This window comes from Sciurus vulgaris, assembly GCF_902686455.1.
Source record: "Sciurus vulgaris genome assembly, chromosome: 6".
NCBI lineage: Eukaryota > Metazoa > Chordata > Mammalia > Rodentia > Sciuridae > Sciurus > Sciurus vulgaris.
In genome coordinates, this window is record NC_136466.1 from 45697861 (window position 1) to 45723176 (window position 25316).

The 25316-nt window shown below is 36.1% G+C and overlaps 1 protein-coding gene across 4 annotated transcripts in view; it reads left to right on the top strand.

Annotated features, from left to right (window-relative positions):
- Positions 1-14820: 14820 nt before the first annotated feature.
- The window catches only part of COMMD10 (COMM domain containing 10), a 280419-nt gene continuing 269923 nt past the window's right edge, over positions 14821-25316 (top strand). Inside the window, exons 1-4 of one of the 4 annotated variants that reach the window (XM_079143910.1) lie at positions 14821-14934; positions 16736-16826; positions 20591-20701; positions 22088-22243. In XM_079143910.1, coding sequence (XP_079000036.1) covers positions 14894-14934; positions 16736-16826; positions 20591-20701; positions 22088-22243 — 399 coding nt within the window. In that variant the 5' untranslated portion in view covers positions 14821-14893. Of the gene's footprint in view, positions 14935-14974; positions 15326-16735; positions 16827-20590; positions 20702-22087; positions 22244-25316 lie in introns of those variants that run through there. The other 3 variants (XM_079143907.1, XM_079143909.1, XM_079143908.1) reach the window with 3 other exon arrangements.

A 25316-nucleotide genomic window follows, 5' to 3' on the forward strand; every position in this document is an offset into this window, starting at 1 on the left:
AGATCAGACAGTGGTCATATTGTATCAGGTCTTTTAATCACTTTTAAGAATTTCTTCTGTGACCAAAAAACAGGAAACCATTGAAGCACCTTAAGCCAAGGAGTGGGTGGCATTTTTAGAAGATCACTCTTCTAGATGGGAGAACTTTGTAATGAAAAAGAGATAAGGGGTGAGGAAGACAGAGGAGCCACAGATAGCTCCAGGTTGTCGTGACTGAATAGATGAAGTAGGTGGCCAGTCCCTGAGCTACAGGACACTGGAAAAGGACTGGTCTTGAGGAATGCTCATGAATGCAAGTTCTGGGTCATATGGTACTTTTATGTTTGTTTTGTAAGAAACTGTCAAAATGTTTTTCAGAATACTTGTATCATTTTGCATTTCCATCAGCAATGTATGAGGGACCCGATTTTCCCACATCCTTATTAGCATTTGTTGTTCTTACTTTTTTTTTTTTTTTTTTACTGTTCTGATAGGTGTGTAGTGATATCTCATTGTGGCATTAATTTGCATTTCCTTAATGGCTAATGACATGGAACATCTTTTTCATGTATTTATTTCCCATCTGTATGTCATTCTCAGTGAAATGTTTCTTAGTGTCTTTAGTCCATTTTCTAACTGGATTATTTGATTTTTTTCTATTGTGATCTGAGAGTTCTATATGTATTCTAGCAGTGAGTTCTTTGTTAGATATGTGGCTTGCAAATATTGTTCTCTCAGTCTGTAAGGTGTTTTTCATTCTCCTAATAAGGTCTTCATAGAGCAAAGTTTTCATTTGATGAAGTTCCATTGATAAACTTTCATTCCTTATAGGGTATGCTTTTGGAACTCTTATCCAATTCCTTTTTCTCTTGTATTATTTTCTAAAAGTTTTATGTGATTCATTTTGAGTTTTATATAAGATGTGAGATGTGATATTTAGGTCAAGTTTTGTTTTTTATTTTTTGCCTAGGAATATTCAATTGTTTCAGCACCAATTGTTGAAAAGACTATTTTTCATCTATTGGATTGTTCTTATCTTTTGTCAAACATCAGTTGGCCATACTATGTAGGACTATTTCTATTTCTGAGTTTTCTATCCAGTTACATTGTTTCATGTATCTATTCCTCTACAGATGTACAACATCATGTTTATTTTGGAGATATGCAATGTCTTGAAATTAGGTAGAGCAATTTCTCCCATTTTTGTTTTTAAAAATTGTTTTAACTATTGTATTTCATTTGTTTTTCCATATAAACTTTGGAATAATCTTGTCTATACCTACAAAATATCTTCTAAAATTTAATAGAAGTTGTATTAAATCTGAATATCACTTTGCAAAGAACTGACATTGCTCTTATCTTGAGTCTCCTATTTAATGAACACCGCATGTTTCTTCATTTATCTAGATATTTAATTTGTTTCATCATCATCATTTTGTAGTTTTTGGCATACAAGTCCTGTATAACTGCATATTTAATTTTCTAAGCAATTGAAAATGGTATAACATTTTAATATCACTGATGGCATGTAGAAATACGTTGATTTTCTGTGTTGATCTTCTACCTTCAAATTTCCCAAAGTTACTTATAAATTCTAGAGATTTTTTTAAAAGATTACGTGTAATCTTCTATGTAACTGGAATTTGTCGTCTGCAAATAGTAATAATTTTATTTCTTCCTTTCTATTCTCTATGTCTTTTCTGACTTTTCCTTTCATTATTGTTCTGGACAATAGACTTCCTGTTAACTATGTTAAATAATGGTGCTGAGAGCAGACAGCCTCCCCTTGCTCTTAAGCTGAGGGAGAATGCAGACGGTCTTTCACTACTAAGTGTGCTTTGACCATCTTTTAGGGTAGGTTTGCTAGAGAAGATTTCTCTTTCGTGTTCCTTCATCTGAGAAAGTCTTGATTTCAAATTCATTTTTGAAGGATATCTTAGCTGGATGTAGAATTCTGAGCTGCCAATATCTTTTCATTGATTGTGTAAAACATGTTTGTTATTTCCTTTTAGCTTCTATAGATTCTAAAGAGAAATCTGTTATCATTTGAATTTTTTTTTTTCCCTGTAAGTAATGTGCTGTTTCTCTCCAGTTATTTTGTTCTTTGATTTTAGCTTTCTGAAGTTAAGGTATGATGTGTCTTGATGTGGGTTTATTCTGTTGTGGTGGTGGAACATTGCCTCAGCCTGACCAGAATGGATCAGGGTCTCCTCTTGGTTACTACTGGTGGGGGTGAGAACAGAGTGTTTTTTGTAGTCCTAGGTTGGAGTTGAGGGAATTTTGTCTAAAAGTTTTCTGTCTGAATAGGCTTTCCCTTTTTTGTTCCTTTGGATACAGAGTCCAGGTTTTGAGGACTTTCACACCTGTGCCCATTGGCATTTCTGAATTGCCAGCATCTCCATTACCCAGTCTTTAAATATTCCGGGATATACTAAGTAAAACAGATCCAGGGTACTTAGTACTGTGTGTGCTTAGCATTCTTCATGTTGAAGTTCAGCAGCCAGCTTGACTTTTTCTTCCCTACCTTTCAGAATCATCTTATATTTGTTTTATTTAGAAAACTGCAGTGCTTACCTGGAATTAGTGAGCAGAATAGAAAAAAAAAAAAAAATCTGCTCCATCTTCTTGGAAATGGAAGTTCCCCACAGAGCTTTGGTATCAAAGTTTTGTTTCAGATGAAATGCCTCATTCATTTTTTTTTTTTTTTTTTTTTTTTTTTTTTTTTGCAGTGCTGGGGATTGAACCCAGGGCCCCGTGCTTATGAGGCAAGCATTCTACGAACGGAGTTATATCCCCAGCCCAGAAATGCTTCATTCTTAAGTATTTGTTGGAACTTGTCACTCAGGTCATTTGGACCTGGAAATTTTCCTTGTTTTGGTTTTGTTGGGTTTTCTTCATTTTTTAAAGACAAAGATTTTAAATAATACATTCATTTTAAAAAATAGTCATATTCTGTTATATTCTGTTTCTCCTTATGTAAATTTTGGGCAGCTATATTTTTCTAGGAATTATATAATTTAAATAAATTTTCAAGTTTCTGAACATAAAGATGTACACAATATATACTTATCATTTCAATATCAACCCTTAAAAATTATTGAAATGATAGCCCAAACTAGCATCCTTTCAGTAAATTCCTTCCCCTCTTAAGCTAGTCGAGTCAGATTCTCTTGCTTATAAACAAAACACTCTAATTCAGATGTCATCCATGGAGAGATGCTTATGTGGAGTTTTAGCAAATTCATTTTTAACAACTTTGCACTAGAAACCTGCTCCTTCCCTTTCCTGAAACATGATCAAGGCCTGATTTAAGAGGTAGGGATGGAGACCTTTCTGCTTCTTTTCAACACATGTGTAACCACTATGATCCCAGTAATCGGAAATAAAAAAGTTTTCATACAATTCATAGAAGGTTTCAACTGATCGGGAATAGAAATTACCTTGCTTTGGGGTTGTTGTTATAAAGAAATTCCAGAGAAAACAAAGAGTGCAATAGAGAGAGGAAGGGAGGAAAGGACATTTTCTTTGAATTGCTTCAAATTCATAATCCCATTCTAGCTTTTAAACTTTTTCCATGAAGTAGTTGGCCGCAGAGTGTTATCAAATTATATGATTTGTATTTTTTCTAGGCTCTTGAAAGATGAGGGTCTTTTGCATTTGTAATTTTTGATAATCTATATATTTATATGAATATATATACTTTTTTCTCTATATAAGTATATAATAAGTATGTATATAGAGAAAAAATATATAATATAGAAAAAATTACATGTATGGTTTTGGCTCCCTCTGCTGGCTATTCATAGGTATGTTGCTATTTTACATAGGACAAAACCAAGACAACTGTTTTTCAAAAACATATTCTAAAATTATTTTGGAGGTGATTACAAAGAGCTTTCTTCTCTTTCTTTGGAATAAAATATTTTCTCAAAAATTTATTTAACTTATTGTCTTAAACTTACGACAGACTGATAAATGTATTTTTATTTTGGTGCCCTCTTTAAGTTTCAGAATTATAACTGAAAACAAGGGATACATTAGCAGAAAAATAAAATTTTAAAAATATTTCATATAAAATGTCTAACTCCTGCCAGGTGTGGTGGCATAAACCTGTAATCCCAAAGGCTCTGGGGACTGAAGCAAGAGGATTGCAAGTTCAAAGCCAGCTAGTAACTTAACAAGGCCCTAAGCAATTCAGTGAGACTCTGTCTCTAAATAAAATATAAAAAAGGACTGGTGATATTGCTCAGTGGTTAAGCACCGCTGGGTTCAATTTCTGGTACAAAAAAAAAGGTCTGGCTTCCACTATATGTCTTTCTCAAGCTGTCTGTGGTGAAGGTACCCAGTTTTGCAGACTGATGTTGTTCTATATTCTCATGGCAATTTCCTCACAGTCCAACCAGCTCCTCAACCATTCTCCACAGCTAATTAAGCCTTTAATCTCTTTAACTTGCCACCTTTTCATCTTAGCAATGCTGCCGTCTTCTTAGAAATGATGAAGGTCATCCAATCTTTTGGCATCCTAATTTTCTCTCCTGCCCCAAATCTTGGTAAGAATCTCTATCCATCCTTCTTCTTGCCAGTATTCCTGTAGTTTGAGTAAAAGAATTTCCAACAGTCAATTGGAAGGATCTCTGGATCCCATTTCCCCATATTGTTTACCATTTCTTTTCTTTTTTGTATCTTTGCAATCTAATTTTTGTTGGCATTTTGTGATTAGCATACGTTTATCATACGTTTACGATTAAGTCAGTCACGGTCTCAAATGCAAATGACTTTGGTGAATTTAAGCCAAAAAAGGGTCCACCAAATATAAAGAAATGCATAAGACCTTAGTCTCAATAAGAACAGGTACCAGAGCAGTTCTGTGAGCTGGGAAACAGCCAAGACAATATATTCCAGGACCAATTGTCTTGAGCTCAGATGAGTCAGCCAGGAGAGGGAGCTGAACTGTTAAGTATCAGACTAGCAACAAGCCAAAGATGAGAAAGGTAAACCTTTAGTCACTTACTGTGAAGGAACAGGCAAGAGCCTAAAACTGGAGGGAGCACTGGCTGCCTTTCACCTTTTCCATGAAAACACACACACACACACACACACACACACACACACACACACACAGAGGCTCACGTTGACTGAGAGTCATGGGAGTCACATGCATCAGTGTGGATGTGGGGGTTGTCTTAATGTTTAAAGAGCTTACCACAAAGAACTCCAGAAGTTTTACGGACTCTAGAGTGGAGGTAGAAGTGGGAAGAGGCAAGGGGGAAAGGTTAGAAGTGGAGAAGTACTGGGTACTGAGCTAGCATAGGCTTTTCAAGACACTCCCTCTCCTCCCACTAGGGAGGCCTCAGCAGAGCTGCCTAAAGACCTCTGCCCCTGGCCTCAGATACAGAGACTTTGGAATGAAGATTCCACTGGGGATAGGAATGCACGAGTGTGACCTGTCAGGGAACCTAAGTAACTAAATTGCCTTTCCAAATGAGATGTTAGATCTTCATTGTAAAATGGCTTGAATTAGTTTAACTTTATCTGTGAGCTGCCAGCATGATTTAAGAGGTAGGGACTAAGATGATACAAGGCATTTTAAGGTATCTGAGGAAGTTGAAGGATGGAATTTTACCTTCATGATAGTTGGTTAATGATGAAACACAATCTTACCTGATCTTTGCCTAAATGTATGCTTCATATGATGAACCTCTGACAGTCCTGAGAAGAGAGTAACTTAGTGGTTGGGACAGTAGAAAGTGTGAACTAAGTGGATCAAGAAGCCTTGAGAATTTGCTTTCTTTACACAGTTGCTATTGACACTTTGGGGAGTCTCATCATTGTGTGAGACTGTGATTCGGGGCTCCTCCTTAGGCATTGTAATAACTAAGATACCTTTACATCCATAATCCCTTCTGGAGAGATGGAAAGGCAGCAGAGGAGTGTGTCACAAGACTAGGGACAGACAAATAATGGGCATGGAACAATCAGCACATGGGGTAGACTCATGCAGGTGGTACAGTGGTATGTCTTACCTATGGCTCTAAGAAGGCAGATAAAGACCTCTGTGGCTATTTGGCTTGTAAGAAGCATCACTTATCTTTAGTAATGCTATGCTGACTCTGACCCTGAAAGAAGTAACTACACTCATCTCCTCAATTTACTAATCTAAGCAAACAGTAAAGAGAAAGCCTTTTAAAATCCTGTGTAAATAAAAGATGGGCAATTATACTGAAGAGATATATGTTTGGATTCTTTTCAAATGCAGTAGCATTAATAATTTACTTTGGGTATTTCTTTACTTTAACACAAAAAAAACTTAAGTAGATTTTGAAACTATTTAATGAATTAATACTATTTATAAATTGCCATAAGAATGATGTTAGTGTTTAGGTCTTCCAAAGTATTTTTATTGGAATGTTAAATATTTTAATACTATATACATTCATTATATATACATAAATATATGTGTGTGTATGTATCCATAATATATCCATATATGTATATATCCTTAATATATAACTACATATTCATAAATATATATGTATACATCTCTTCATAACTAATTTTCTTTGTTTTCTTTAGTTTTGAATAATGACTTTCCTGTTTTTATAAATATAATTCATTCTCATCGTTGGAAATTCAAGTAATATGGAGAGATGCAAAGTAGAAGACAGAAAATTACAGAAAATTTTGCCAAACGAATATCATGAACATTAACCAGTCCTAATTCTGGTAATCCCTTTATGCAATCTATATGCTATATATGTAATATATGCGATATTAATCTATATGCTATATACAAAACATAGTATGTAAATATATAAAAATGTTTTTTATTAAAGTGGATAAAAGAAGGACAATAAATGGAAGAAGCTGCCATATTTTATAGACTTGTTTCTTTAACAAAGAGATGTTAAATATTAGAGACCCCTCTAAGACAGTGGTCACAAATTCAAATGCCATCAGAAGTAATGATAACATGATTCAGGAAGTAAGCAATAGATGCTAAATTGCTTGTATTGTTTTCAAAATAAGAGTCTTTCTGGTTACTGAGTTGATTGAACAAAATGAGCGAGGAAAATATTTCCACACTTTCTGAGAGATGTTCAGACTGCAGCTTTCTAGAAAGCCACCTCTGCGCTTTTTAAAAATAATCATGAAAAATGTAAGAAGTTATAGTCAATTTATTAAAGATGTATTTCACTTATGATACATTTATTATTTCCTTGCCATGAAAGATAAGGCAATTAGTACTCTTAAAACTGTATTCCACCTATTTTGTCCATTTTAAAATTAGTTTTCTTAGCTATATACTAATTTTACATTATCAAATCTTATAAAATAAATTTAATTTCATAAACATTATCCCTATTGTAACTAAATTTTAGTTTCATATAGATTTAATGTTCACCATAACATCTCCATTCTGAAATTCTTATTTTCACTAATTGCTTCTTTGGCTTATTTTCAATTATTTTTCCAAAAAAGTCCATGAAAAGTATGGATGCAATCATGTTTGATAATTTTTAACTTTTGTTTTTATAATTGAATAGCATTTTGACTAGACATGATATACTTTTATCAAAATTTTAGACATTGCTATGGAGAAGTCTGGGAATTGTTGATTTTTGTACTTTTGTAAACAATATGCTTATTTCACCAGACAGCCTGAATAATTGTTTCTTTGTATTTGGTGTTTGGTAATTTTATTAGAATTTGTTCCAGCATCATTATTTGACATTAGTTCTCTTGGAAAACAATTTACCTTTTCATTAAACTGCAGATTCAACTTTTCCAACAATCTAGAAAAATGGTCTTCTATTAAATATTTATTTTGTTCATCCCAGAGAGGCAGAATGGACTCCCCACCCCAAATTTGTTTTGGTGCCTAGACCGGTGATGATATGCACATTATTAGAGGAAGGTGTGAATATACTACGTGGATGAGAGAACAGAGAATGCTCTCAAATAGACCTAAAAAGTGCTTGAAAGAGCAAGAGAGGACATCTGGCTTAGGGTTTTATGGTGGTTAAGGTGGGGGACACAGGTTATGGTTCCCCAACTAGTCAGGGGCTTCTGGGGTTTGAATTTCTCACCAATGCCCATGAGGGAGAACCTGGGCTTCTTTGACTGCCTAGGTGGGGGCAAAGGGGAAAAGGGAATGGTGGGCTGGAAAAACTGCCAGCAATCAAAGATGAAAAATGGAGTCAGACACTTATAATTTATTTGAATGTGCTTTTATTACTATTATTATTTTTTACTTTTGGTCTATTATTTGGATTCTTTGCCTTGGGGACACATTGATTTTTAGATTGGTTTTTCTTTGTTCTCAGTATCTACTTTCTGTCTTATTCTTTTGCATTCACCATAAATAGCCAATCTTCTCTATCAATAATTAAATTTGCAATTGTGTGTAGTCTGTTTCTTGCAGTTTCCAATTTAGGTAATAGCTAGGAAATGCTGAGTTTTCAATTCTCGACTTTTTTCCTGTTTTTTTTTTTTTTTTGGGTTTTTTTTATCTAATTTTATTGTTTTATCATGTTGTCTTTTAGTTCTTGTTCTAGAGAATTAATTTCTTTATTATGTTCTATCTTGAACATGCACATGGAATTTTCATCTGTTTTTTTTTATGCTGTGTACTTTTATTTCTTACATTTTCATGTAGAATGCTTAAAGTTACCATGGCACTGCTTCCTGTGTTTACTGGCATGGCTTCATGTGTATCTGGCATGGACAGCTCTGCCCAGGCTCAAAATTTCCTGATATTGTGCTAAAGTCTTCTTGCTTCTTTTGCCTATTAATGTGAGACCAATTTGCCTTTCCATCAGAAATGCCATCTTGATGGCTCAATATTTGTATTCTATCTACTTTTGAATCAAAGCTTGCATGGAATCTGGTACTAAAGATAGCATTTGTTAGTGGATTTAGTTTTTACTTTCCCAGATTTGTGATTTTGTTGATAGCCCTGTATTGGGATTCACTACACATGGGAGGGGCATGTCCAACCTGAGCGGGTACCCACAGGCTTCCAATCAGTTCCTCTTTAATTGTGGAGCCCCAGAGCCTCTGATTCCTTCTGAGTCAGCCCTGGTTGTTCACTTCCCCGTTTAGTTCTTTCATTTCTGCTTAGTAAAGGGAAAGGACTCAGTTGCCTGTGGGTTTCAGTAGCATTAACAATGAGGCAGAGAGCTTGAGGGAGAGTTATTTTCCCTGAGGCTTCCATGTTCCCACTGCCTTGTAGCCTTGGAATCTCTTTTCTTCTTGTTTCTTTGTCTTCAAATTTGCTAGCTCCCTATTTATTGTTTGAGATAATTAGATGTAATTTTTTTTTTTTTTTTTGCCTTAATGCTCTATCTTTTTTTCCTTACTCAGAGGCATCAAAAAGGTGAACTGTGGGGTTCTTCTAACCTCCACCAGTTCCTGCATCAACTATCAGTTCTCATATTCTCCAGGATTTCCTATGACTTCCCTTGACTGACTGTTTACCTCCAATTCCTCACCTCTGCAAACTGGGGGATATAAAGAGAAGCCTCATGGGTTCATGAACTCCTTTTTTCCCAGCATGGTTTCAGCAAGCTGAGGCCCACCTTTAGGATCCAGCAACAGAAGCTCTGTTTATTTGGCTAACACTTTTCCAGTTGTATTATTAGGTCATGCTTTTATTCCTTGTCCATTTGCTGTTAATTAATTTTTTTCTGTTGTTTATTTGTGGCATTTACTATAATTTTAAATTTCCTTTACTGGTCATTGGTTAGAAGGCAATCTGTAATCTTGCCTTACTCTCACATGTCTATATGGGAGGCACCATCTAATTCTTTTCGAATGGTGTTCATAGCGTTCACAGGTGAAAATTACTGAAGAAACAACTCAGTCTTTCACACATCCTATGTGTGAATATCAGTCCTTTAAATGTTTCAGGCCCCTGGGATATAGAATGGAAGAAACTAGGTGCAAATGAAAATGGAGGGGTGATAATTCGAGCTGGTTTTCAACTTAAAGCTTGAGAATAGTTAGAAAAGGATCTGTTCATATATCACAAAGTGTGTATTTGCCACATTTTAATAAAAGCTTCCCTCCCATCCCTTATCCCATTCTCCTTCTGGTGAAGGGTAAGTGAAGATAAATACTGTTGTTGGTTTTTTTATGGACAAATGTGGCCTGCAACCTTGATATTATTCTTTATTTTTTCTAAGCTGTTTGTTTCCTTTTCACATCACAGACTCTTATGCAATTACTAAGGGGATAGATTATGTTCAAGCATTCTTTATTCCTCATGTATCTCACAATAAATAGGAACCTTCACATAACAAACTCAAAATAAAAACCTGTAATAAACTTCATTCCCCTGGGAATCTGGGGGAAAATGCGCAACAAATAACTACATGTTTACCATCTTAAAGGGAACAAATAACTACATGTTTACCATCTTAAAGGGAACAAATAACTACATGTTTACCATCTTAAAGGGTGTTCTTCAGTCATACCCCAGTTGATTCTTACACCTATGAGGCAAGTGCTGACTACAGAGCTAAAAACAGGGCTGGAAACTGTGAAGGAGTGATGGTGTGGAGGGGGATGTGTTTATTTAGTGTTGGATGAGGAGGAGGAAAGCTGGGGCAGTGACTTTTTTTTTTTTTTTTTTTTTTTTTTTTTTTTACGGTGCTGGGGTTTGAACCCAGGGCCTTGTGCATGCAAGGCAAGCACTCTACCAACTGAGCTACATCCCCAGCCTGGGCCAGTGGCTTTCATAGCAAAGGTTTCAAAACAGTTGAATAGAAAGCACACGCTTTACAGTCAGTCTGGTATAGGGCAAAGGATTAGGTAGTTCTAGTCTTCTGCCCTATGTGACTCCTTGATAGATTTTATTAGTCAGCTTTGCATTGCTGGGACCACAATACTTGACAAGAACAACTTAAAGGAGGGAAAGTTTGTCTTGGCTCCTTGTTTCAGAGGTTCAGTCTATGGTCATCCAAGTCCATTGCTCTAGGCCAAAGATAAGGCATCTTGGCGGAAGGGCATGGTAGAGGAGCACTCTTCCATTATGGCAGCCAGGGAACAGACAGAGAACAAGCCATGCCCTCCTTGCCTACAGTTAGTCCATTTAAACTGGGATGAACTTGCTAGGTTCCAGCTCTCACAACCTAATTATTTTATCTCAGAACATTCCTGCATTTACACGGGAGCTTGTGGGGGACACCTCATATCCAATCCAACACCAGATGGACCTGAAAAACTCAGTATGAGTAGGAGAACTAACATCTTCCAAAATGTTTCTTAATTAGCCAACACATTGCAGGGACAATCTGGGGTACATGATAAAATGTCTGCCCACCTCCCTAACTTAATAATATATACCAAGTGTTTACTTAAAAGGTCACTTCAATTAGCTGGGGTTTCTGGACTCAGATACTGCTCCAGTGGGTGAATAGATGTTACCCATCTTTCAAATTACTCTTTGGTGTGTCCAGAGTTCATTTAGGATTGGGAGAGTCTTCTGGGAGAAGGCCTATACTTCATTCTACTTTGCTGAGTACCAAACATATAAATCATGCCTCATGGGGAGAGAGTGAATGCACAGTGAGGGTACAGGAAGAGAACACAAAGAGGTCCTTGAGAAGGCACCCACCAAAAGGGAGGGACTCCAAAGAAGACAAAACTCATACTCAGAAGTAAAGGTTAACTCCCAGGATACTGTGGAGGGCGACACCAGACCTCACTTCAAGGATACTGTGGAGGGCTGACACCAGACCTCACTTCAATTTGTGTTGTGATATACTTTGGAAAAACAACGAGGCCTCTGTAAACGAAAAAAAGCTGCACAATTAAGACTGAAGCATTCAGAGGTCAAACAACTCTCGTATTCAGAGTCTACTAAAGAAATACGACTGTCCCCAAGTTATGCATGTCACCAACTAGCTTCACTTGTTTCCCAGGTTTCAGCACATTGCTCTACTTTCCCAAAGAAAATGGCCCCTGGGAACTCTGAATTGTTTCCTGGTCTTAAAGCCCTTGCCACTAACTGCCACCATCAGGAGTCCAGAGGGAAGTAATCTGGGGATGGGTACAAGTTGGAACTGAGTCCTGGGTTCCTATTCTCCTATACTTTAGGACTCCTGTATTTTTTACCAGACCCATGAAAACTGTGGACTCTGCAGTGGAGCTGCTTAATCACCAGATTACACACTCTAGAAATGTAGGGGTGGTATGAACCATAGGAAAATTTGGACCAACAAGAGAGAAAAATTTCAGAGTTTGCAGGAAATTTTTTTCTTCTTTCACCCCTAAGTCACGGTGACTTCATAGAGTCTCTCTGTACAAGCTAGGTTTTGACATTGTAACCAGGTAGATAACATGCCACCTTGCATTCGCTTTCCTCCTGTCCTTTCTTACTTCCCTTTTGCCCTCACTCCTACTTCCCTGCATTTACAGCTCCTAATGAGGCACAAGAATGTAACTCACACTGTTTCTACAGAACCTGGCTAACAAAGTATGTCAAAAATGTGGTCTTGGTAGAAGTATGTAATGAAGGTAGGGGCACGGAAAAACTGATGCATTCAGCATGGTTTAGCCATGATAAACAAGGCCAGCAGATCTGGGCTCTGGATCCATCATGAAGATGAGGTAAGTTTGGAGAGTAAGGGTAAAGAGTAGTTATGAAATTTTGCCTTCAGGAAATATAGTTCCTATTCTGTAGCAGGTGGCAACAGGTAGGTAACCTAAAGGACTTTTTCATGGGCATATATACTTATATTCCAGAGAATGCAGAAATATCCTAGGTGATGCTCTTAAATATTTGAGGGGTGAAATTATTCACAGCATCAAGCCTCTTTAGAAACAAATAATAATAAGTGATAATAAGAAGTAACCAGTCCATCATTGCAAATGGAGAGAAATAGAGCAAGAGGCCTCTGTGTCCATTAGTGACTCTCTTGTAAGAAACCTGGAGGCCTGTGCTTTATTTTATGAGGAAGAGAGAGTGTTTCTCAAAGGTGCACATCATATTATCTAATCCTCACCACAGTTCAGGGGAGCAGATGTTACTTTCATCCCTACATTAGAGATTAGGAATGGAAAGCTAAGTGAGATTAATACTTTGTCCAAAGTGATACAGATTCAGGATTTGAACCACCTTGTTCAAAATCCCAGCTGTTTTTTAAGGCAACTGAGGAGGAGGAGGTGAACTTCACTATAGATTTGAAACAGTTGAAGCAGGTTAGTAGCTCCACTTCAGGCAATCAATCAAGACAAAAGGGAAATGATTTGAAGATAGAGGGAACTAGAATCTCTTTACAGTTGTGCCAGGTAAGGTAATCTGTGTTTGGAGCAGAGACCTATAATTTATGTTCATTCGCATATATCTCTTTCAGATATGCATAAATTGGGGAGTGTGCGGAGTGGTTGTGGAACCAAACGTATTTGTATGTATTCAACACACTGTATAATTGACTCAATTATCCATGTAGGGATTATTCGCTTTTAATTTGCAATCTGGCTTCTCCTTTCAGTGAGGATGTTTTTGGGCTGCTCCAGGAATGCCAACTAATTTAAATAATAATTTAAGTAAAATATAATTAGGGAGGAAAATTAAATTCAATCTCTTGCCAGTTCTTGAAGATTCTTCTGTTGAAATGCAACTCTAATTCATCCACCGTTTTTTCATTCTCCAATGCCTTTTTAGTACCACAGGATTTTATTGCTTTCCATAAATTATTGCAATAATTTTCTCTGTAGTTTACCTGCTTACCTCTTTCCAGTCCAATCATTTGGATAACAAGAAACTTGAAAAAAGACAAAAACAAACAAAACCCATTTCTCTTCACAAAATATTTTTACTTTAAAATATTTAATTTAGGGAAAAACCAAAACATTTAAAAGAATTAATGGCTGCCCATTTCTCTCCAGATTAAGTGCAAATGCTAAAACCTGTCATTCAAATTTTTCTAGCCTTAATTCCTGGCTATTATTCAAACTCCATTGAACTGTCCATCTACTCCTCAGCCTTTGCCCTAAAAAACCTTCCTCATCTCTGCAGGCATTGCATTTGCCACCTGCTCAGGATGCTTTCTTGCTCCCATCTCTGATTTCGTTAATGCTCTTCTTCTTTTTCTCTAAGGCAGTTCAAGGTATTCGTGAAAATGCTACTCTCATGGAAGATCCTTAGTGGAACTATTCGCGGTGATGCATCTCCCTTACTTAGCTGTGGTGAACTCAGAAGAGAGGCTCAAATACTTGTTCATTTCAACAACAGGCAAAAACCCAGTGCCTAGCTTAGTGCTTGACATATAGTAGGTACTAACGAATTGCACATACCCTCTTCAGGCCGGGCCATGGAGCCCTGAGGAGCTCTGGACATGCTGATATAGGAGGCGCGGCGAGCCCGGTGCCAAGGCTGGAGGAGGCTGAACTATCTCTCTTAAGGGATGAAGCTCGGCAAAGCAAGCAAGCTCCAGGACGGGGTAGGGGTGTGGCAGCTCCGTTGGCAGATGCCGCAGCACTTGCTTAAAGGTGCGCTATCAATCAATCAATCAATCAATCAATAAATAAATGAATAAAAAAGCTATACAGTATATGTATGTGCGGGTACACACACATTACTTCCATATTATACCCATTGACACACATATATAAAAATGCACATATACACATGTCTAGCCAGGTATGCACATGATATATAGACATATAAGTATAATAAATACTTAGGTAGAGCCTTAACTCCGATACAATTAGCGTGACAGGGAGGACGACAGCGTCGTCCCCTCGCTTCTTCTGGGCCCGCAGGACCGGTCTCTGGGGTTCCAGTCCCGGGAGTCCGGAGGAGCAGGCGGCGGCTGCGCAGCTTGGGCCTTCCGGGTTTCCGTCCTCCGCGGCCCTGATTGGTGGGGCTCGGCGCAGCTGACAGGCGGCGAGCGAGGGAGCGGCTAGGATGGCGGCATCGGCGGCGCTAATCCTGCCGGAGAGTCCCAGGTACTGTCCTGGGATCACTTGTGGTAGCCGCGCCGGGGTGGCGCGGGCAGTACCCGCGCGAGGATGTCCCTGCTGCCTGCAGTCCTGGCGCCGCGGCGGGGCCGGGCCGGGAGGAGCCGGGGCGGGTCTGCTGAGGTCGCTTCGTGGGCCAGTCAGGTCCGCGGAGTGCGAGGGACGGCTTGGCGCTTCCACCTTCACGGTGGTTCATCTGTGGCATACAGTGCGCCTGGCAGCAGCTGGCGGTGCCTGGTGGTTGTCACTTCTCAGAGTGGTGTCAGAAGTTCCCAAGCGCTACCTCGAGTACTGCCGAATCACGTGGAAAAGTACTCCGTTTCCGTCTTCAAGTTTCAGAGCTGATGATGATGAGAAAGGCTCTTGCTGGTGCTGGAGGGTGGGTAATACCTAACATGTTAACTTCCCTTTTGAGTCGTCATTGAATGGACCTCAAGTCAGGGTTTTGGGCTGGTAATATAATCTAACTAGATTTTGTTAACACTTTCATTTCCATTTTATTAATTTTTTAGCCAATTTCGGTGTGTAATATGTAAGGTTGGCTGCCCATAGTGGTGATACAAAGTCCCCCCCCCCTTTTTTTTTTTGTTACTTTTGATTTTTGTTTTGAGACCAAGTCATGCTATGAACCCTGGCTAGTCTCAAACTCCAGTGCTCAAGCGATCCTCCTGCCTCAGCCTCCCCAGTAGCCGGGAGTATAGGCGAGCATCACTACACCTGGCCCAAAATAGCACCATTGAGTAAAAATGACTAATTTATTGAAATATGTTGTGTGGCTATAGAAGAATCACTGAAGTATATAGGCAAATATTGAAATTGGAGAATAACTTACTTGTGTCTGGGCAAAAATCTCAAGAAGAGAGTTGTCATTTTTAAGTTTTTCCTTCTTGGACTCCTTTGTTTCTGACATCGAGTTTCTTTGCTCAGTCAATGCACACACTACATCAGTAAACCTTATTCAATTTGGTACAGAATTGTTCTTAATACATTGTTTAAATTTGACTATTACAAGTATTACAAGTGAAACAGGGTTTTAAAGCAACTGTCTTCTTAGTAATAACAAATGATTTTGTGTGCAGTATCCACCTCTCCCATTACTTGCTATTCCATATTATGTTTTTAGTTTAATTTCCTAAATTGCTGCAACCCCTATCTTACTCCTTTCTGATTTTCATTCTGGATTAAGAGGTTATGTGAACACCTACAGAGTACATGGGCCCCCTTGTAGTTTGCTTTGCCTACAATAAGAGAAAATTTTCCAAGTAGACCTTTTCAAAGACTACTTTTGGGAGGCATCTTTTTGGAAATGTTCAGATTGCCTGACTCTTTTCTGGTTGCCATTTTCTTTACTCTGTTTTACTCAGACTTTCCATATGGCAGTCAGAATTGTTGAAATGAAAACTTATAGACAATAGCAAGCATATTTTACTTTATTTAAAATTTTTTATTTGTTCATTTAGTTATAATGACAGTGGAATACATTTATGCATTTTGATAAATCATACATAAATGGAGTATAATTTCTTATTTTTCTGATTGTACATGTTGTAGGATCACATTGGCTATTCACTCATATATGTATATAAAGTAATAATGACTTGTTTCTTTCTACTATCTTTCCTACCCCTCCCTTCACTCCCCTCTACCTAATCTAAAGTAACTCAGTTCTTCCCTAGGACCCTCCCCCCCATTGTGAATTACCATCTGCATATTGGAGAAAACATTAGACCTTTGGTTAGCAAGTATATTTTAAAATTGTTTTAAAACTTTGTTTTATGGATTTATTTAGCATGAAAAAAGCGGTGTCGCTGATAAATACACTAGATGTAGGAAGATTTCCACGATTGCTTACCCGAATTCTTCAAAAACTTCACCTGAAGGTTTGTATTTTTGTATTTCTATAGCATGTAAAATTTTCTTCTAATGCCTCTGAAACTCTGTTGTCATTTGGAGAACTTTTTGTGAAGTAGAGTTTTCCAGTGTGTTCTCAGGAATACTTGATCTGTGGAAGGTTTGATAATGTTCCATGGTCCAAAGTCCGGGAAACTGTGTATTCAAGTTAATTTTTAAAATTATGGAACTTTTCAGAGTATTGAATATCCTAGTGTTTGTGGTAAACATAAGGGTGAATCTGGTGTATAACATTTTCCATATGTGTTTGACCTTGGAATTGTTTTATCATAGTATATATTTTGGGAGTAATGTTTTGTGGAACATACTCTGGGGAAATTCTGATTCGTTTTTTCCTTTAATAATTCTGTGGTATTTGCTCTCAACTAGCATTTAATCTTTAATTTTGTTTCTCTTGTACTTTTATTTCAAGGGTGTGGTTGTTTTGGATGTGTGGATGTTTGTTAATTCATTACTTGGTCACCAATCCAACTTAATTTGTTAGGTTATAAAAATTTAATTTCATCAAACCCATGTTTATGGAGCACTCACTAACTGCTCTGCCTTGTGCTGGGCATCAACAGCCAATGACAACCAGAACTCTTACTTTTTCTTCTTCTTTTTCTTGGCCAGAAGGCAGCCCCAGAGCCATGTCCTACTTCCTCTGTTATGTTTGTCAAATCTGAGTTCTTACAGTCCTAGTTCAGATGTTTATTATTCTTTTCCTTGGAATACAATAATTCCCTTTACATTAGTATCTGTGCCTGTAGTCTTCTTACTCCTATTGTTTCTTTATAATATAATTCCAATTATCTTTCTAAATGTTTTTCTCTCAAAAAAAGATTGATCGGCCAAGATGAATGCCTGTAATTAATCCCAGTGACTCAGGCTGAGGTAGGAGGACTGCAAGTTTGAGGCTGGCCTGGATAATTTAGGGAGACACTTAGCACTTTAGGAAGAACTTGTCTTAAAATTAAAAAGAACTGAGATGTAGTTTAGTGGCAAAGATCCCTGGGTTCAAACCCCAGTACCAGGGGGAGAAAACAAACAAAAAGAATTCCAACATATATATTTTTTATAGTGTTTAGAGCCATCAGTGCTAAGTGGAGAAAAGTTCAAATCCTTAGCATTGTGTCTGTAATCCATTATAATATGGCTGCAGCTTATGTTCTCCCTACTTTGCAAGTGTTCCAGTCAGACTGAACAATGCTCTTCTACTTCCGTGTGCCATGAACTTTTTCATTTGTATGTCTGCATATACTCTGCTGCTTGCCTTCAAATGTCCAAATGAGAAAACTACTCATCCTGCAAAGATTTTGCAGTCTTCCTTTCATCAGTTTTATATTCTCTATTCTGTGCTTCTGAAACTTTGTTCATTCTTACTAAACTTTAGTACTATGTAATTAGTATTTGTTTCATGATTAGAAGGCAATCAAATCCCTACACCTCTTCACCAATCTATCTTGAGGGTCATGTTTTACTCATCTTTATATCTCTTATACCTAATACATTGCTATTTGTATAGCACTCAGTGCAGGTTCTCAGAGGTAGTTCTTTTCTTTTCCATGGGAAACAGTACAAATGGAGGTCTTTTAAGTTCCTGCCTGTAAAGAATTTGTGATGTAGATGGGAGGAATAAGAACAGCAACAATAGCAGCAATATTCTGTGTTATCTGCTCTTCACAAATAGCCACATTGTTCTCTCTGTGACTGGTACTCTTCTAATGGCTTAGTATTATTAACTATCTAATCCTTACAGCAAGTTGAAGTGGATACTATTGTCAACCTCCTTTTATCCACAGGAAAAACTGAAATAAAAACCGGTTAAATAACTTGCCCAAAGTTACACAACTAGATAGTAATTTAGTCTGGCTCCAGAGTCCATTCCTTTAACCCATTACACTAAACCTCAGGAAAGAATATAAGACATTATATAAATCAGCCCCAAAGTGAATGATGCAGGCAGTAGATACAGAAGTTTTACTTTACTTCCTGATTCAGTAGTTGCATTCTTAATTGAGTAAAATAATATGGAACAAAAATCTTATTTACAACTTTCATTCTTGATACTGAGGAAAGAACATTTGCATGGAAAATTAGATGTGTAGTGTGTCTTTGATCCTCTCAGTCACCTCTGGAGTTGAGAATAAGTTAATATGTATCCTGGAGTTAACCCTGTAGCTGGAGCATTGCATTCTCCATGTTGTGTTATCAGAGGTAGTGGGATTGGGGACGAGATGTGCTTGTTGAGAAATGAAATAACTGAGGACAGAAGCATGTATGTGAATCCTTGTCTGCTAAGAAAATGTCAGTAACAGTATAATTTTTTTCCCAGGCATTTTCAGGAGATGATCTTGCAGAGTGGTTCCTGCTGTGATAAGGGATCTTAAAGTTTGCAGTGAATTTCAGGATCAGCCTCCTTTATTTTATGTATGTTAGTTCTGTCAAGTTGGTGTTTGCCTTGAGACAAGTACAATCCTTAGAACAGTAGAGGCAGGTAGATAAATGAAGAGGTTTAGGGAAGTGATTACCACCCTAAATGTCATCAACTTCATACTTTGTTTTTACCAAGTTTTTTTTCTTTCTGTTTATGGATGGAGTATGCCAGTCTTTGTCCAGATTGCTTCCTTGAATTCCTTAGTAGAAATCAACTTGAAGAAACTAGACGGCTTAGATTTAGAATATGGGCATGCCTGACCATGGACTTAGGAGACCTCTTTGAACTGGTTGTCTTCCTGGCCCATCCTAACATCTACATTTTGCGTGTGTGTGTGTGTGCATGTGTGTACATATGGGACTATTTATTTGTTTTGGTTTGTTAAAATGTGTAAAGGTTGCTTCTGGCATTCAATGTCCATGGACTTTTAAATATCTTGTAATTGTCTCAACTAGCATGTCAACAGTTTGCACTTGGAAACACTGAGGGAAGTTAAGACAAACTTCCCTAGCTGAGAACTTAGAAATAAACATTTGTGGCCTCTTAGCTTCACGAATGGCTGTTAAAACTCATGTAATGAAACAAAAACTTACACACATGACTCCACAGAACAGATTTTAGGCCCTCACATAAATGCTGTTGGTATAACTGTGCTGTATATCTAGTTCTGAGAATCTGTGTTCCTAACCTGGCAGAAGTAGAACCAGCAAACCAGGGAATGAAAGTGCTACTATAATGGGTCATGTAAGTAGTTTCAAGAAATGACTGCTAATTATGGAATGAAATGGAAGAATTCCGAACACCAGATAAAAAATATAAAAGCAATAGAGAAGGCAGTAGAATGAATCAGACAAACTTTCCTATGTTCATATATGAATATATGACCAGTGTAACTCCATATCAAGAATGGGAAGTTATACTCCATGTATGTATAGTATAGCAAAATACACTCTGCTATCATGCGTATATAAAAAGAACAAATAAAAAAACTTTTAAAAAAGAAATATAACAGCACAGGAGTTTGAGATTTTTTTTTTTAAACTGCAGTGAAAAATCATCCATGTCTTAGCACTTCTTTAAGCTACTGCAGCCAGAACCATCATTGCTCATAATTATGAATTGAGTCATCACAAGAAATAAGTTTAATCCGGTTTATTTTATTTGTAAAAGTGTAGAATGGAGGTCATACCTTTTAGAAAGTTTCCTTTCACCATGGATTCACTTTTTCTTTAATGTTCTCATTCATATATGAATTGATTCAAGTATGAGATTTGAATACCTAAATGTGTGCTAATAGATTGCTATTCCTATTTGTAGGCTGAGAGAAGTTTCAGTGAAGAAGAGGAAGAAAAACTTCAAGCTGCATTTTCTCTAGAGAAACAAGATCTCCACCTCGTCCTTGAAACAATATCATTTATTTTAGAACAGGTATTTTTATTGCCTCAAATGCCCTTACTATGATGTTTTTACTACATATTTGTATTGCTGATATCTATGATATTTAGTTTTTTGGAAGTGTGCAAGATGAAAACTGTGAATATGTTTACTTTTTTGCTGTGAATACATTTTAATCAAGAATTTCAATATGGTAAGAAATATTTGAATGCATCATTTCTTTCCACAGTGTTTTATTCTACAAAGCAACAGTGTTGAATAGCATTAGTGGAGATTTGGTGATGTGAATCAAGACTTCTTGACTTGAGATAGTTATAAAAGATTTGAATGCATTGCTACTTGTATAATACTTTGGAAAAATGGAATACATTTAATAAATTAGATAAATGATTTAGGGGCATATATTTGACTAGGATAATAAATACAAATTTTAGAAAAGAAGTGTTGTCATGGTATTTTTTTTCCCACCAAGCTTCCTTTCTGCATCACTTCTCAAATTAGCCTTGAGTCATCCTACCTGGAGTCCTCCCTTATTTGGATTTTTTTTAACCTTGGCTCATCATAGTAGGGCACATTGTTAATCTTTCATTATTTCACATGTGTCAGTCATGGCACTCACTGGATTTTGAATTTATTGAAGGGCTAGAATGATATGTTTTGTGCATCTTGTATAAGCCCAGCACTTCACTGGTCTTAAAATAGATCCTCAAGAAATTCCTGGTCATTGATTAAATAGAATACCTGTGAAATAAAAAATTAAATAGTACTGTAGCTTCATGAACATTTTAGTGAACAGATCACATTAGGAGGACAAACTACCAGGCATTTACTACAGATTTATATAATTATAGATCATAAAGCTGACTGTGGTTCTTACCGATGGTGAACCGCAATAGAGAAAAAGAATAATTAAATAGGATAGTGCAAAATGGGATTTATGGAAAAGTTGTTCCAGAATAATGTAAAAAACAGAACAAATAATCACTGTTAAAATTTTTTACAATTTTTAAAATTCTGTATTACCTAGGAAGTTGATAGATGAAGATAGTTTTGAGAACTACTTCTTGGAAAAAATTTGTTAGTTGAGAAACAAAATCATTGTAAACTTTGAATAGTTAAGTGAAATAAATAAAATGAAATTTTAAATAAGGTATCATTCACATAGCCAGAGCAAAGAAATTTTAGGATTGTTTCAAAAGGCAGAACAGGTTTAACCCAAATAATTTAGGTTTTTTAATCCTTAATCTTTTATCCCTTGATATTATATGATACTGTTTGTAAAACAACCAGAAATATCTGCAATAGGAATGTGAAATGTTCTTTTGATTTAAATCCCCTTAAAGTAATTTTGTATTGATTTCAGCTCAAGGTCTTTGTACAAATAGAAGGATATATGTAATTTCTTTTCCTCTTTAATAGGCAGTATATCACAACGTGAAACCAGCAGCTTTGCAGCAGCAATTAGAGAACATTCATCTTAGACAAGACAAAGCAGAAGCATTTGTCAATGCTTGGTCTTCCATGGGTCAAGATACAGTTGAAAAGTTTAGGCAGAGGATTCTGGCTCCCCACAAGGTATAGTATATACTATCTGAAAGACATTTTTAAATAATGGACAAATAAATTATTATACTGAAGAGGTTTTAAAGTGATGTTATTTTGTTGAGAGGTAGAGTCAAGCAAATGAAAATACATACACAGTACTTTTATAAAATTATTTCTATATGTTAGCATATTTGCTACTACAGTGTGATTTAATTTTAAGTTACAGTTTAAAATATGCCTCCATAACTTAAGAATAGGAATGAGATAATTTTCTTTCCTTAAGTTCATAAGCAGAATTGTTATTCCTTTATCTGTCTCTATGCATGCACCTTATTTTAATTTTTACTGAATCATGTATGTGTTTTTGTGTATCTATGTTAGTACCTAGCAGAATTCCTTACATGCAGTAGGTACTCAATTAGTATTTGAGAACTTGAGTAGCTAACAGTGAATAAAATGAACACTCTGAAAAAAACATAAAATAACCACAGTATCATAAAACTCTTTAGTAACGTTCAGTTTACTTTTGATGGAGTTTGAGATGATCTTAATGGATTTTGTCCTGTTTTCTGGTAATATATTGTGCTATATTAATTAATTTTCCAGGTGTCCAACCAATTTTGTATTTCTGGGATAAATCTTACCTGGGTATAGTGTATTTTATATATATATATATATATAAATTGTTGAATTTGATTTGCTGATTCTTCTTTTTTACTTTTTTGTGGTACTGGGGGTTGGACCCAGGGGCAATTTACCCCTAAGCTATATCCTCACACCTTTTATTTATATACACTTTTATTTTGAGACAGGGTTTCACTGAGTTGCCCAGACTGACCTTGAACTTGGGATCATCTTGTCTCAGACTCCTGAGTTGCTTAAATTATAGGTGTGCAACACTGCCCAGCCTGATATTTTGTTAAATATTTTTTTCCATCTATGTTTGTGAGGGATATTGATTTGTAGTTTTCCTTTGATGTCTTTGGCTTTGTTATCAGGATAAGAAAATGAATTGGGAAGGTCCCCCCCCCCTTATTTTCTCTAAGAATTTTTGAAGTATCAGTATTATTTTGCATTTCTACTAGCAATATGTAAGAGTTACAGTAGTTTCAAATTCCAAGTGAGCACTTGGTGTTGTCAGTTACTTTTATTGGAGCGATTCTGTTTGGTTTGTGGTAGTGTCTTGTGCTTTTAATTGCATTTACCTAATATGTTGATGATCTTTTTATGTACTTGCTTGCCATGCATATATCTTTTGTGAAGTGTCTGTTCAGATCTTTTGCCTAACTATATTTTTACACAATGACTGATAGAGAAATCTCATATTAATATAAAGAAAAGCCACAGATATAAACCCGAGCATATAGAAATGAAGGTTTTTTAAAATTTTTTTTACAATGTGTGGAGGAGGGTGTTTGTTTTCTTTTTCTTAGTTGGTGAGTTTCTTTTTATATTCTAGATATAAGTTCTTGGTCAAATATGTGATTTAACAATATTTTCTGCCAGTCTATAACTTTTCTTCTTTTCTCTTAACAGTGTTTTTCACAGAGCAAAAGTTCTTAATTTTGATAAAGTTCAATCATTAAATTTTTTTCTTTCTTGATCCTACTTTCAGTTTTTTATCTAAGAATTTGGCACCTGATTCAACGTTACAGAGATTTCCTCTTTTGTTTCCTTCTAAAGATTTTATACATTTATGTTTTACATTTAAGCCTCGGATTGGTTTTGAGTTTATTTTGTTTAAGGTGCAAGGTGCAGGTCAAAGTTCATATTTTCGGACTGGAGTTGTGGCCCAGTGGTAGAGTGCTTGCTTGCCTGGTGTGTGTGAGGCCCTGGGTTTGATACTCAGCACCACATATCAATAAATAAAATTTAAAAATCCACTGACAACTAAAAATATATTAAAATAAAAAATATTGCTTAAAAAAAAGTTCACATTTTCTGTGTATGGATGCTCCTTTGTTCCAGCATTTTGTTGATAATATTATTTGTTGATAACATTATTTTTGTCACTAAATTGCCTTGCCCTTTGTCAAAAATCCTTTAACATATTTATGTGTGTGTCTTTTTCTGGATTCTGTCTTTGATTACATTGATTATCTGTCTTCATGCCAATATCCTCCATTTAACTTCTGTAGCTTTATACTAGGTCTTAAAATCAGGTACCATGAGTCTGCTTACTTTGTTCTTTTATCACAGTTACTTCGAGTATTCTAGTTTCTTCACCTTTCCACATAAATTTGAAAGTCAGCTTTCCTGTATCTACAAAAAAATCCTGCTGGAGTGTTGTTTGGGATTGAATTTAATTTATAAATGAAGTTGTGAAGAAATAACTTCTTAATAGCATTGAGTACATCTTTCCATTTATTGAAGCTTTCTTTGATTTCTTTTGTCAGTACTTTTCACAGGTTGTGCACAAGTTTTATTAGATTTGTATCTAAGTATTTCATTCTTTTCCTTTTTGAGCTATTGTAAATGGTACTGTTTTAAAAATTTTGATTTCCAATGTTTATTGCTAGCATATTGAAATATAATTGATTTTTCTATATTGACCTTTTATTCTAGGATCTTGGTTAATCCACTCATTAGTAATAGGAGCTTTTCTTTGTAGATTCCTTGTGATTGTTTTATGTAGATAGTTGCAGCATCTGTGAATATAGGTAGTTTCATTTTTTTTTCCTTTCCATTCTATACAGCTTTTCTTCATTTTTCTTACCTTAGTTTACTGACCAGAACTTTCAGTATGATGCTGAACAGGAGTGTTAAGTCTAAACATATTTGCTTGTTTTTGATTTTTGGGAAGAAAGCATTCAGCCTCTCATTGTTAAGTAAGATGTTAGCTATAGGCTTTTAGAAAATGTCACTTTATTGTTTTCATCTCATTTTACCTTTTTTAACTGCATTTTTCTGACTGCTCTCAGATGTCCTCTATATTACTACCTCATTTTTCATAATTTGAATTTTGTTTTCCTACATGCATGGTAGATTTTAAGTTTTTCATTTTGTTTCCTTGCAATTCTTCTTTATTTTCCTTTTGTTGTGCAGGGTTCACTATTTCTTGCATCTTAGTAATCATGCTATGTAGTTTGGGGGTATTGTTTTT